A 14,772-nucleotide genomic window follows, 5' to 3' on the forward strand; every position below is an offset into this window, starting at 1 on the left:
AACTGGTGTTTATTGTTGCTGCATGGACGTGCATAGTTTCTCTCCAGTACTTGTCTAAACCTAAAACAGTTGTCTCTAAGATAGGGGTGTAGTCTCATGCCTTTGCAGCAGTTCATGGCTCTCGAATTACACAATATATTGAGTGACTAACTAGAGGCGGTGGCGAAATCCCAAGCGAGACTAGAAAATAATTGACCTATCCCGACACTTTCGTCACCGCCTCTGGTGACGAAACTAGAATTTACATTACATTACTAGAATTTACTTTACATTGGAAACTAGAGAACGTAAGAAACTTACGTTCTCTAGTTCCCAATGTAAAGACCCCGGTCACCCCTCTCTTACACAGCAGTGTAATAGACCGCATAGCCTGCAAAGACAGCTGCTACAGAGAAAAGACTTCAAGATGTCTTAGAGACCACCTTGCAGGACACGACAGAGCGATTCGCCTTGCTGAGACCAACCAGTCTGCAATCGCGGAACACTTCTGGTCCACCCACCACGACCTCAATCCCAAGCACAACTATGAAATAATTGACCACTCCCGACACTTTCGCCACTGCTTCTGGTTAGAGTCACTCAATATATTGTGTAATTCGATAGCCTTGAACCGCTGCAAAAGCATGAGACTACACACCATCTTAGAGACAACCGTTTTAGGTTTAGACAAGCGCTGGAGAAAAACTATGCACAATCCATGCAGCAACAATAAACACCAGTTTAATGATTGAATAACCTACCTCGTGCCCTCATACGCCTGACTGCACGCACAACTGTGTCTGTTAGAATAATTTTAATTCTAAAGTTTCCATTTTCTGTTGAAGAAAAGACACAATTTGTCTTGAAAGCTACAGTATCTATTTGTAATTATTTTTAATTACTATTTGTAATTAAAGATATTCAGTATCTATTTATATTAAAGATATTATTTTACTGGCTAAACACCTAATCATCATTTATATCCTATGGATTCCAGTACAACAGGCCCATTTATCCTCAACTTGTTCTTAATGCCATTCTGCTCCAATTTGTAAAACAGTCTTGCGTGTACCACAATATCAAAAACCAGTTTCCTAAAATCCAAGTATACGATATCAAAATTATTTTTTGTATCCAGTTCCTTTGTGACCACATAACTTAATAGTATCCAATCAAATTTGTCAGACAAGACTTCCCCTTAACAAACTCATGCTGTTTCTGAATTGTTACTTATTACTGCTGTCTTTGTCTAGATGATCCTGCAATGCTTCTTTAACCAGTGACTCCATTATTTTCCCTGGAACAGAAGTCAAACTAACAGGTCTGTAATTACTCGTGTCACCCTGTGATCCCCCCCCTTTGTGAATTGGAGATACATTTGCACATCTCCAGTCCATGGGGACTTCCCCTGACTCCAAGGATGCTCTCATAATTATGGCTAAGGGTTTGCTTATTTCCTTTGCCACCTCCCTTAATATAACTGGATAGATCCCATCCGCCCCAGGTACCTTTCTAATGTTTGCAGAACTTCAACAATTTCTCCTCCACTTTGCTCTCAGTTATCACAAAATCATTTAACTCCCTCTTAGAGTTTGATAAACATCTAGCCATCTCCTCCTTGAATAACTCATGTGTGAATGCAAAATACTCATTTAGTTTGGCAGCTATCTGAGAATGATCATCTATCATAAATCCATTGATATCAAGTGTACCAATCTAATTCATCCCCTTCCTTTTAGAGTTTATATAAAAAATTTCCAAAGATTTTTCATAATCTGCTTTTGCTTGCCTAATCTCCTTTGTGACTTGATTACAGACTAGCTTATATTTACATTAGGCTTCTGTGTCGCCTGATAATTTATATGCATACCATGCATTTTTCTTCTCTGCCACATGTCTCATTAGTTCATCTGACATCCATTTGGGCCTAAACCTTGAACAGTATTTCTTAACTGGTATGAAAAGCCTAGTAGCTTCCAAGATTACTTCATTGAATGCTTCTCATTTAGAATTTGCTCTTGGTAACATCATCAGTTGGTCCACTGTATAGAATTTAAAAAATCTCTGAGACCACTGTAGTCACTTTTACAAAAGCAAAAACCCTTCCCTTTACCCCTAATGGTAGTAACATCTTTAAGTAAATCCCACATCAGTACACTGCGATCACAGCCACCTGGCGGTTCCTTTATCTGCAGATTCTTAAGGCGTGAAGAATCACTGCTGATAATCAGATCAAGAGTATTTCTCCCTCTGGTTCCCTCTCAAACATGCTGCTATAGAAAACAATCATTCAATAAATCCACAAGTCTTGCTAGTGTGTGAGTGACCCACCCACAAGTTCCAGTCTATATCTGGGAAGTTAAAATCCCCCATTATAAGATAATCTAATTTAATGACCTGACCACTCTATTTCCCTGTACAGCTGTTCGTTGTCCTTATCAGGGTCATTAGGCCTATAACACACTCCTACTCTCAACTTGGTTTTCCCAGTGCTTAAGTCAGACCAAACTGATTCAACACTGAATTGTCACCCATGTTAACTGGATGCACTTCCTTAGATTTGATGTGTTTCTTAAATAACAGCAGCACTCTCCTCCTCTTCTATCCTGTCTATCCTTTCTGTACACAATGTTTTCCCTAAATTCCATATATCTGTGTGACACCATGTCTCTGATATCCCAACAACATCAGTCTTTGTTATCTTCACCAGCTCCTGAAATTCATCAAATTTATTTACTATACTCCTAGCATTGGTGTACATGCAAGTATACATGTACCTATTCCTACTCTTAGTTACACTAACACAACCCATGTATTTGCTTGTTCCATGATGACCTCCAGCAGCCCCTGAAATCCCCAGTACCTCGCTTTCCAGGCTGCTGCTCATTCCAATAGAAGCAGTGCAAGAATTACTTTCCCCTCTGCCTGTGGCTGCCGTTAAACTATTAGTCTGTGAAACCCCCCCCCCCTAAGCTAGAAGGTTTCCAACACACCTAAGACTGCCTCGACAGCATTAGCAAATATTCTTGCACCCCTTTCTATTTAAGTATATCCCATCCCTGTAGAAACAATCTCTCCTGTTAACAAGCACAAACCGTGCTGAGAAAAATTCTTCCCCATGAGCCTTGCACAATCTCTCAAACCTTGTCATTGATTGACAAGGTTCTCATCATATACTCCTTCCTATTGTGTCTGGGCAGAATTGCAAACACTTTCAAATTTAACCCTAACTCATGATTATTTTTCAACATTGCCATATATGTGTTAAGTAGGTCCGCAAATCTACTCTTAATGTCATTCGTGCCAACGTGTACAACAATATCACCCTTTGTGCCTTTAAAAGATGACATCTACTGAACAACATCATGGACTTTTGCCCCTGGCAGATATATCCTGGTCCTATTCCACCTATCCTTTTTGCACAATATATTTCCCGTCTCCCTGACAATAGAATCACCGACAATAACTAGTTCCTGTGGGACCAGTGCATTCTGCCCTGAAGATTGCCACTGTGTTGCCTGATGATCAAGTGCAAGCTCTGGCATTGATGTGTGCAGTTGAGAGCTTGATGGATCCCCAAATTTAAGTCCTTCGAGGTATCTATCTGAGTTGGCACCGAACTTCTTCACACTACTTACATCGAGCACACACAAAGACATCTCCCTTGGGAATATCATGCCCTGTTCCAGAAAGGCTGGCAAACATTTCACAAGTTGCACATTTTTTTAGGCTGTGATGCATTGGAGAATCACCCCCTTTGGCTCTCCCCCGAGCCACAGCACTCCCACTACTTTGTGCACATTGCTTTGCTGCTCTAGTCCGGGCATAATTTCCATTTAAATACAATTTAATTAATTAACAATGAAAATTAATAAGGTTAATAAATTTAATTGATTACCGTACTATACTTGACTATGCAATACTATACTAAGCTAATGCAGTAATACATATTCCATTTTATAGTTTTACATTATACCTTAGCTATCAAGTTCGAGATATACATTATCAAGTTATGCTAAACCGTAATGATAACAATGTTAAATTAGTTATATCCATAGCTAAATACAAAAGATATATGCCCAAAAAATGATTAAAATCTTCAAAATACTTAATTATTACAATTAAAACAGCAAGGTAATCTGATCAATGTGTATAAGGCCTTGAATGGTTTGAGCAGGCTCAATACTGACAGGATACTTCCACTTGCTCAGATTAAGAACCTGAGGGTCATAGATTCAAATTGAGGAAAGACAGTTGTAAAATAGATGTGCGGAAGTTTGCCTTTAGCCAGCAGGTAGCTGATTGCTGGAACAGACCTCCATCTGTTGTTGTGGAAGTTGAGAAATTGACAGCTTAAATAAATTTAAGGCTGAACTAAACATACATTTGGAGTGACCAGATGGGTGAAATGGGAAGGTGGTTTTTTTTTTTTTTTTGGGCTGATGATCACTCATCACCAGATCATGCACACTATATAAGCTTGCTTTCTTGCATCATATGCCTCAACTAATGCTAATGCTAAAACCCTACTATTATTCTGCGCTACTGGTTATGCTATGATATTCCAGCCAAAACACCACTACTAGAGCAGTATGAGTAATGAGCTGTAACTTACAAAGTCACTAGCTAAATTTAAAATATACGCTAACAAACACTACTAAGCCTGTTTAATCTATTTGTAAAACACAAATTAATATGCTAACTAATCAAAAATACAATAAAATACAAAAGATTTATGTCAAAAATGTGATTGAAACCTTCAAAATACTTATTTATTACAATTTAAACCCTACTATTTTTCTGAACAACTGGTCACACTACGATATTCCCACCAAAACACCAGCAGGATAGCGGTATGAATAGCAAGTTGTAATTTTAAAAAACACTAGCTAAATTTAAAAAATAAGCTAACAGCTACTAAGCCTATTTAATCTATTTGTAAAACACAAATTAATACATTAACTAATCAAAAATACGATAAAATTTCAAGGAAAACTTATCCATTTGCAGCAGCTACAGAAGTCTACATCTTGACCTAATTAGGCCACTTCTTTTAAAAGTCAAACTTTGGTACCCATTGTTCTGACACCTTTTTCATATCAAGAACCTTGTTATTAGGTGATACACACATTCAGATCAGATCCAAGAAGCTTGAAATGTACTGAACTGTAACTCAAAGATCACTCATCACCAGATCATGCACACTGTCAACTTCTGGAGTGATAGAAGTTGCAGGTCTTTTACAGCATGGGTCATCTTCCAGGCTCATGCACACTGTCAACCTCTAGAGTGATAGAAGTTAGCAACAGCTAATGCTAATGGTCCAAGCTGCAGGTCTTCTACCGTGTGGACCATCTTCCAGGCTCATGCACACTGTTAACAACTTCTGGAGTGATTGAAGTTGTAGGTCTTCAACAGCATGGCTCATCTTCCAGGCTCACCTGTCCTAAAATCCGTTTAAAATCTGCTGTCCACTTCTTAGTGAAACAGGAAGGGGCAGCCCCACAAAATGTTGTAACCATATCCTCATGAACTGCTTTGGCATTAGTCCTCTTTTTCTCAAATATTGAATGACTTGCATGATGAATGATTTTGTCCATCTTTCCTCATTCACACAACTTTGTTGACTTCAGGATCTGTAATTCAAAAGACCTTATTGAAACTGCATGGTTTTTTTTTTTTTTTTTTTTTGGTTTGGTAGTTGTTGGCGCATCGGCTTCTGTGGCCATATTGCACCTCCCAAGGTTTTTGCAGTACTCTGATACAAGCCCGAGGCGGGAATCGAACCCGCGACCTTTGGGTTGCCGGGCAGGTACTTTACCCACTCGGCTAGCCCGGTCGGCTTGAAACTGCATGAAACTTGGTGGGTTACTATTTGAAGTGTTATACGTTAAGTAGAGAAATTTTTAACACTGTACCACCACCCTTTTATACTCAGGTCACAAACTTTAACCCCCCCCTAGGTGATTAAGGACTCTCATCACATGGGGGGGGGGGGGTGTTTTAAATGTTTTCCTTACATTTCAAGGGCACAAATTTAAAACTGTTTGCAGGCTGACTGCTAAATGCCCCAGGAGCAAACCTATTCATAACTATCTGGGAGGCATCTGGATCAATTAGATAATGGTTTTGCCAATGATAGCACACTGAACTATAGCTTACAGTTTGAGAAGCTTTAATATGGCTCTGTACAAACAGCACCAACCTCTCAAATATCCAATGATGATACCTTAAATGCTGATTTTCAGGTAACTAAAATTCTAAAACTGAGCTGCTGTGTGCCATTTCTTGTATAAAAAAAAAGAATATCTCTCCAATGCTTATCTTTGATAACAACACCCTTATTTGCTGGCAGATCAAAAATTTCTTTATACGAGATCACACTGACTTCTAATCTCTCTCTCTCTCTCTCTCTCTCTCTCTCTCTCTCTCTCTCTCTCTCTCTCTCTCGGCATAAACATATTGCAAATACTGCTTCCTCTGCAACAAAAAAACTAGGTTCAACAAACTATGTTGTCTTAAGTATTTATTCTAGCTTGCCTTATGAAAGTTTCAGGTAATGTGATTATTATTATTATTATTAGCTATATGGTGCAAGGAAGCCTGAGGCTTATGCTGCACCAGCTAAAAGGCCTCTGATTGTGTCAAGCCATACTCACCAGATGTGAGTCCCTGGAGTTGCTGTGAAGGATGAGAAGTTAATGGTACTTGTATTTTACAAATGAGAGTAGAAACAATGTAATAACCTTTTACATCAGTTCTATCCAAAATTATCTTTCGAGGCATCGAACAACACAAGGCATCTGTGAGGGCAAAAAGGACAGGTGCATCTGAACTTTCCTTTCATGCCATTCAGGAGACCACGTTTTTCTGTTTAACGAAGCTAAAGTAATTAATTCACAGAAAGAATACATAAAACTGTTAATAGCTGAAACACTTGAAATGAAATTAAACTGTTATTCTATAAATGTGTACAGAGACCATATACTATTTCGGACTTGTGGAACTTCACGTGCATGTGTGAATAGCACGATTCACATTGGTTAACAGTAATAATGTTGTCATGATGCGCCTATTTTAAAATATAAGAGAGTGGATATTGTTCTAACTCGTTACTTCTTGAGAGCATGGTTTACAACCAAAATACCTGGTCATGTATTAAGAAGTTCAGCCTAAGAATATTTTAATATGGTTTTAATTTAACATAGTTTTAATACAGTTTGACAATTGTCTTCTCTTTCTGGTCTATAAATACTAATGGGTTTAGTTTGGGATAAGTTGATGTGCATCGGCTGCACTTGGCTCTTCCTTGATAGCAGTTAGCAGACTATGTGAATTGAAGAAAAGTTTAGTTTTTTTATATAATATCATATAATTCAACAATCCTTTAATAGGGATATGTTCACGGTTTTAAAGATTTTAATACTTAAAGATTTTATATTACATTAATCGGATTAGTTTGATGTGAGCATCAGGTCAAGATTTCCTACAATAAAGGTATAATACTGATCTTATATTTAAACAAGAGTACTTAAAGTAGGAAAAACTGAGCTTCATTGCTCTTACATTTTGAAATTTTACAAATAAGAATATAGAAGTGATAACTGTTAGATAGATAATTCAGCACTGACAATTCCTTCCTTCCTCTGAGAGGTTTAGAGAGAATACTGATATCATAGGGAGTGCCTATAGGAAATGGATACAGATTATGAGCTATGAGACCAGTGCTACCAACTTAAGGTGACAGTGATAAAGTAAATATTCTATTAACTGGCAAGTGCCATCTATGTAAGCGGAATCTCCATAATGGATGAATGCTGCCCATACACACACACATCTCATAAAAAACAAAGTGAAAGTGTGAATGAGTTGGTATATTAGTCAGGTCAATACACAGACATCAGAAATGCATTCCACTGTATATACATCCCAATGAATTTTTATATACATTGAGATATATACATTTTATATATACTGGGGTTTACAGGGTCCAGTCACATTATTATGACCGCCTACCTAGTATCCAGAATATGTGCCTTTTGCAGCATGCACCACAGCCAGCCACCGTGGGAGGAACTCAATAAGTCTGCAAAAGGTTGCTATGGGTGTCTGTGACAGTGCAGATTGCAGTGCACCCCGGAGTTCCTGTAGGTTCCTTGGTGGAGGATCCATCCATCTGATGTGTCGATCGAAGTGGTGCCATAGATTTTCAATTGGGTTAAGATCTGAGGAATTTGGTGGTCAAGGGAATAGCTTGAAGTCTTCATCGTGCTCCTCAAACCACTCGCAGACAATTCTGGCAACATGGCATGGCACATTGTCTTGCTGATAGATACCATCTCCCCCAGGGAACATGGTCAACATGTACGGGTGTGCCTGATTGGCGACGACCGATAGGTAACCATTTGCATTCAGGGTGCCCCCTCCAGAGGTATCAGTGGACCCAAGCCATGCCATGAAAACATTCCCCAGACCATAACACTGCCCCCACCAGCCTGCCTTCTGCCAACAATTGTGTCTGGGTGTCTGTTCTCAGAGGTTTCAAGCGTAATATGCCACCATCCATCCACTCGGTGGAGCAGAAACTGTGACTCATCGGAGAAGGCCATCTGTTGCCACTCGGCTGGGGTCCAGTGTCGGTACTGCTGTGCAAACTGGCGGCATTGTTTGCAATGAACGGCCATCAGCATGGGTGCTGTCACCAATCATCTGCTCTGGAGCCCAATGCGCAACAGGGTTTGCTGCACTATCGTGTTGGAGACCTTTCTGGTGGCCCCACGGTTCATTTGGACGGCCAGTTGAGCAACAGTAGCACGCCGATGATCAGTCCTGACCAACCGTTTCAGCCGATGTTCACTTCTGGGATCAATGGCTCATGGGGCTCCACAATTGGCAATTGGGTCGTCAAAACTGTCCCATTCGTCCAGTCTTGATACACTTTCGCCACTGCAGCATGTGAGCATTTCACACAGTCTGCTGTTTCAGAAATACTGGCACCCCGGCCCAACAGCTGATGATCATGCCTTTTTCCAGGTCTGATAGATCGCGTGTTTTGCCCATGACAGAGATTGTTACTGTGTTCACGGATGACGAACATCAAGCTTTATATGCTTGCAGTGTGTGAACTTGACATGAGCACTGTACGATTCACTAGGCATGTGTGATGTCTGCATTGGGGGTGGTCATAATATTGTAATTGGACTCTGTATATAAAAGCCAAATTTTAAAGTGGTTCTGCTAACAATGCATATTGCTACTACTTATAAGTTAATTTGAAGAGAATGTCTAGAGAAAGTAGAAAATCAAAATAGAATCACGACTCTGTTTCACAATAGCAAAATTCCATTTTTTTTTTTTTTTTTTTTTTTTTCCATTTTCTCCAAGCCTTAAATATTTCCTTGATTTTTTTCACACAATGATATAAACTAGTATCTATTTGGTTGTATGAAAAGTTTTAGTAACTCTTAAATTTAATTGAAAAAAAAAATCATTAAAAACTCAGAAAACATGAAAGTTATTTCCCCTAAGCTTTCATTGTTATTTGAGCCTGTCCATTAAATCCTCTCATGTAATTGTCACAATGGTAATGCAGCAGCATAATTTTATATGTAACTACATAAAAATAGTTTGCATAACAAGCATCATTATAACACATCATGTTGTGATCACAGTGTAATCAGTTATGATACCTTTATAATCATGATATTTTATCACAATTTAATAAGCACATTGAAAGAAATCCACTTTCAAATAGATATAAAATATCAATACATGCCTTTATATGAAACTACTGAAACAAGCTGTAATATATTTATTGCTTTAATTGCCAAACAATGGAGCTAGTAAATGTAGCTGATGTTCACATGTCCAATTGCAGCAGCGTGAAATAAACTCTGTAGGCAAGAACTAATTTAATTCTTCTTACTAACCACACAGCAAATTTTTACCAAGTTGCATATAGAAAGAAAAGTTAATCAATAAAAAAATTTAGAAAACTTAAAATTTTCATTCTTAAAAGCTGGGTATCCTCTTGAACCACTAGTAAAACTTCACGACCATGACGATTTTGTCATATCAGACACTGGCAAGGCTCTCAACTTCTGGATGAAGAACAATTCTAGCAAAAATTAGAAGCTTATGTACTACATGGAAATTTCTTAGCATCTCAAGAGAATATCCCCATACTCAAGAATGAAAGCTAGTCTTATGCAAAGTATCCCATTGCTAATGACTCTAGTGTGTGACTTGCAGAACACGTGCTAATATGAGTGTAGGTGATATCACTAAACTTCAATTTCCTGTTACAGAAACAAAAGCTCACAATCAAAACAGTAGAGAACAAAAGTCACTGATCAATGGCCCAAAAAGATAACTTTGCATTTCAGAATAAAAATGCAATTAAATTTCAATCTTATATGCAGGGTAACCCATTGTACCACTGGTCATAAGTTTCCATGCAGTACACTGCCAGATTTCACTGTGTAAAGCTGGCTGTAACCAGAAGACAAACAAGCTCTGACAGCAAATAAAATTCAGTCTCCTTCAGTAATTTGCACATTAACAGAACCTACTGAAGCTTGCAGAAAATAAAATGAAATGGTATTTGTGGAATAAACATATTACCAATAAAACTATAGAAACTATGATTTGTTAAAGAGGACATGGTGATGAAAACAACTCTTTCCATTAGCAAGTAGCAGTAAATAAAGTTGCCAAAGCAAGTTACAGTATCACATTTAATCACAAAATCCAGTCTTTTAAAAAAAAAAATTGTAACAAATATTACCTGGATCCAAAATTTCAGAGCCACAGTGGGTGGTAGAAAATCCACAAATGGCAATTCAAATGACATATCAAAGAGGTCTCCACAAACTGCAAGGTATGCTGGAAAAGAACAGAAAATTTTCTAAGCAGCAAAAAAAAAAAAAAAAAAAATTCTCAATTTCTGTAACAAACAGACACCATTTCATAAAAAACTCATGTCAAAAAAAAAAAAAAAAAAAAAAAATGGAAAAAAAAAATATATATACAGTATATATTAGCTATATTAATAAAAATATTTTAAAGTGAAGTCATTCTACTAAACTGTCAAGCAAAGAAGCACTACAGTTTTAAAGCACATAAAAATACATATAATCTTGTTTTTTTAAAAACTGCTAACTTCAAATTTATATCAATATCAAGAAAACAATACAGTGAGGAAAACAGATTAACATTAACATTATTATATTTAAATTCTTTCAGCCAATTGCTTTCAGACCAAAAGAAAATTTTCTTCTATCTAGTTTGCAATTACTCTACCTTAATTTAAATCTATGATACCCAGTTTGTCACTTGAGAAAGAGAAAATTTATCACTGTTATCACTAAATATTTAGTTTATTTAATTCTTTTAGACCTCTTAAAAATTGTTAGCAGATCCCATGAATATGACTGTTGTAAAGGCTGTGCAACATACTCAACAGGAGAGGGGGCCCTCCCCTTATAACAATAATTCCTTGTACATAACCCATTTCACTGGCCTTCTTTGTTGAACCCTTTCCAGCACAAATCCACAACCTTCTTGAAAAAGGGTTTTCAAAACCTTATACAGTATGCAAGGAGCAACTTCAAATTGACCATTACTTTATACAATTGAACAATTACATTTATGTCTCTACCAGCAGAGATTCATGAAGTGAAAGTGTTGTGTAAACATTACATCATATTCTAACATTACCTCTAATTTTTTTCATTTTCCAAATAACTTAATAACCAACTAATAATGAATTACTTTTATCAATTGTATGCATAAACTTTACACAGACAGAAATGTATTCCAACTGCTATTTTTCAAATCACCAGGTTTGTTGAAGTATATAATTTGATTATTACTGTATATCATACTTACAATTTTTATAATGGCTGAAAACTTTGATATCATATTTATAATTCCTTCATCATAATGGCTAATGAATGGTAAAAACAACTCGGTACTTGTAAGGCTCTTTTCATAATCCTGCATGAAACAATGTCTTTCTTCCACCATTTCATATCAATCTGGGGCTGGTCAAACAATTTGTTAAACACAACACTGGATCCTCAGGGTAATATCTTCAAGCACATACATCTGTATTTCCAAAACTGTCCGATGCAGAAGTGAAATGTAGCATATTTATTGGCCCACAAATCAAGCAGATATTGGCTTCACAAGAATTGAGAGACAAAAATGACTTCATGCCACTCATTTTACCTGTAGTGAATGGCTTTCTTGATAACAATAAGAATGAAAATTAGAAGGAACTAGTTGACAAGATGACTGAAAATTTGAAAAAAAATGGGATGTCATTCAGGCTGCATTACTTGCACTTTCACCTGGATTTCTTCAGACCAAATCTGTGTGATGTTTGTGAGGAGCACAAGGAGAGATTCCATCGAGATATAGAGTCAGTGAAGGAAGGAGTACCAAGAAAGGTGGAATAAAACTATGATAAGTGAATATATCTGATTTTTGGTTCAGGATGATCACATTGGACACAAAAGACAAAAACATTCAAATATACATTTTTAAGGAATTTTTTATTAACCTGAGGGGTAGTTTCTACATTTTCATTTATGGTTTTTTTTTTTTAGCTTGCAGTAAAGATTCAACTCTATTCAATACAGATGTCAAACAAAAATAAATACAGTTGTCTGTATGCTCTCATCATAGCTTTCAAATATAGTCAGTCATTAATAAATCAGATATAGTATTATTGTTTATTTACTTTTCTGGAGAAACCACTGATGCTAAAACTAAAGTCATATTCAAAATCAGCATACTCAAATTCATAAAGACACCAAGAAAGGCAGATAAACAAAACTTTTTTTGAAAAAATTTTGCATAGTGTTATTTTCTATGGAAAATTTATTTTAGATATATACATTTTTGCCTTAAACCTTTCCCTATATTGGGCATTTTTATTATTTTTGTTCCTGTATGTTCATCCATGTATTCTGTTTGGATTTTGATGAAAAACACAATAAAGATAATACCATAAAAATCAATAACACAACAATCAAATAATGCAAATTTACAGTTACAAAATAATAAGTCCCAAAATGATTCTTGCTAATAAATAAAGCAATTTGTGAAAAAGTAACTAATATTTTTATAACTTTTTTCTTGTTTCATATAATTTTAGTATTATTCAATTTCTTCTTACAAATATAAAATAATTAGTGAAAAATATCTAAGTTTTTTACTATGATAATTTATTTGTTGTATGCAAATTAAAATATGATTTTGTTGCAAAAAATATTGTATAATAAATGAAACAAATCAGTTACTGCTGTATTATCCATAAATAGCATTACTTGTTCATCTCTTCTTAGAAGGTAAAATTATCTTGCCCTTGTACCTTTTTCACAGATTGTGAGAGAAATATAAATCATTGATTATTCTGCAAAATACTCATAATAATCAATGATTTATATTCATTATTTTGGTCAAATAAAGAATATCTAACCCTATGCTCATGAAAGAGCATAGCATTAAAAAATGTAGTGTCTGAGTATCATGATATTCAACACAGGGAAAGAAATATATAATATAATCTCCAGGAGCACATTAACATGTAATGAGAATACCCGTACTTACCAATAAACAATTCAACACCACTGCTTTCATTCCTTACTTGGTATCTTTTACTAAATTCGAAATACACGAAGTTAGAGCTTTACAAATTGAGCTGAAGAGCAATAACATTCTTAAGCTAAGAAGATATTTATCACGGGGCAATTTTGATGTAATACATTAAATTTAAATTAAAACCAAACATTCTTGGCTATCTTTCTAGACCTTCCTCAGTGGCACTAATGAAACTAAACTGCGCTAAAAATACACTCCAAATGAGCTTATAAAGTACAGGTGCTAGCTTTAATTTTATGTTTGGATTCAAGTTTAATATACAGTGCATTAAATGTATTAAAATTTCCTGTGTTAGTGCTCACCCTTTAACAATCATATCACAGACAGTTTTAAAAAGCTATGAAGCTACTTCAATGTTACTCTATATGGAATTTTGATTCAATTAAAAAAAATGGCCTATTTATGCCTTGCAAATATTCTTTAATTTTCTTGTATATTATCTGTTTCAAAACCAACCTTCCAGTGGCAGAGAGTTCCAATCATAATGAATGTGGACAGTATATAATCTCTATAGCATTTTCTAGATACAACAATATATACCAGTTCATCCAGTGAAGAAATCTGGGGCACATTTTCTGGCTCCTGAAATTATTCCCATAAACAAAATAGCAAAATTTTAACTCCAGCTTGGATTTGGACTGCTTTTGCATTCTTTTTATTACCTGTCCTCCAATTCAGAAAATTATCTAAACAGTGTCATCTGATAATTTCAAAAATACTTCTGCTTTTATTCAACATCTCCATCAGTAATATAAAAACATTAAAAGATTCTATTTGTTAAAAGTATTCATTAGAACAAATTAAACTCTACACAAAACTTTGTAAAATATGATGGAAATACTGATCCACAGGAGTCTAATTTATAAGATTAACCATAACAAACTTTACCTAGGTGATATCCTAAATAGTTACTGTTGATAACTCAGATTCTCTTAAGTGGAACTGCATGTCACTAAAATATTAGATAGGTTATTTACAGAAGATAACAGTAATCTGGATTTAACAATTCATTCTGATTATTGAGAGAGCAAAATGAAAACTATTCTTCTTCTTCTGCCTCTACCTCATCTTTTATATTAGAATAGATAAAAACTGCTGTTGCCTCCATGCAGGACAAATGCCCTG

At 35.9% G+C, this 14,772-nt stretch overlaps 1 protein-coding gene across 1 annotated transcript in view; it reads right to left on the reverse strand.

Annotated features, from left to right (window-relative positions):
- Positions 1 to 14,772, reverse strand: part of tweek (transmembrane protein KIAA1109 homolog tweek) — an 806,203-nt gene that overhangs the window by 682,723 nt on the left and 108,708 nt on the right. Inside the window, 1 exon segment of the mRNA XM_090388226.1 lies at positions 10,766 to 10,863. Within this exon segment, the coding sequence (XP_090244352.1) occupies positions 10,766 to 10,863 (98 nt within the window).

This window comes from Mastigoproctus giganteus, chromosome 2 (assembly GCF_048544385.1).
Source record: "Mastigoproctus giganteus isolate SK-2022 chromosome 2, ASM4854438v1, whole genome shotgun sequence".
Classification (NCBI taxonomy): domain Eukaryota; kingdom Metazoa; phylum Arthropoda; class Arachnida; order Uropygi; family Thelyphonidae; genus Mastigoproctus; species Mastigoproctus giganteus.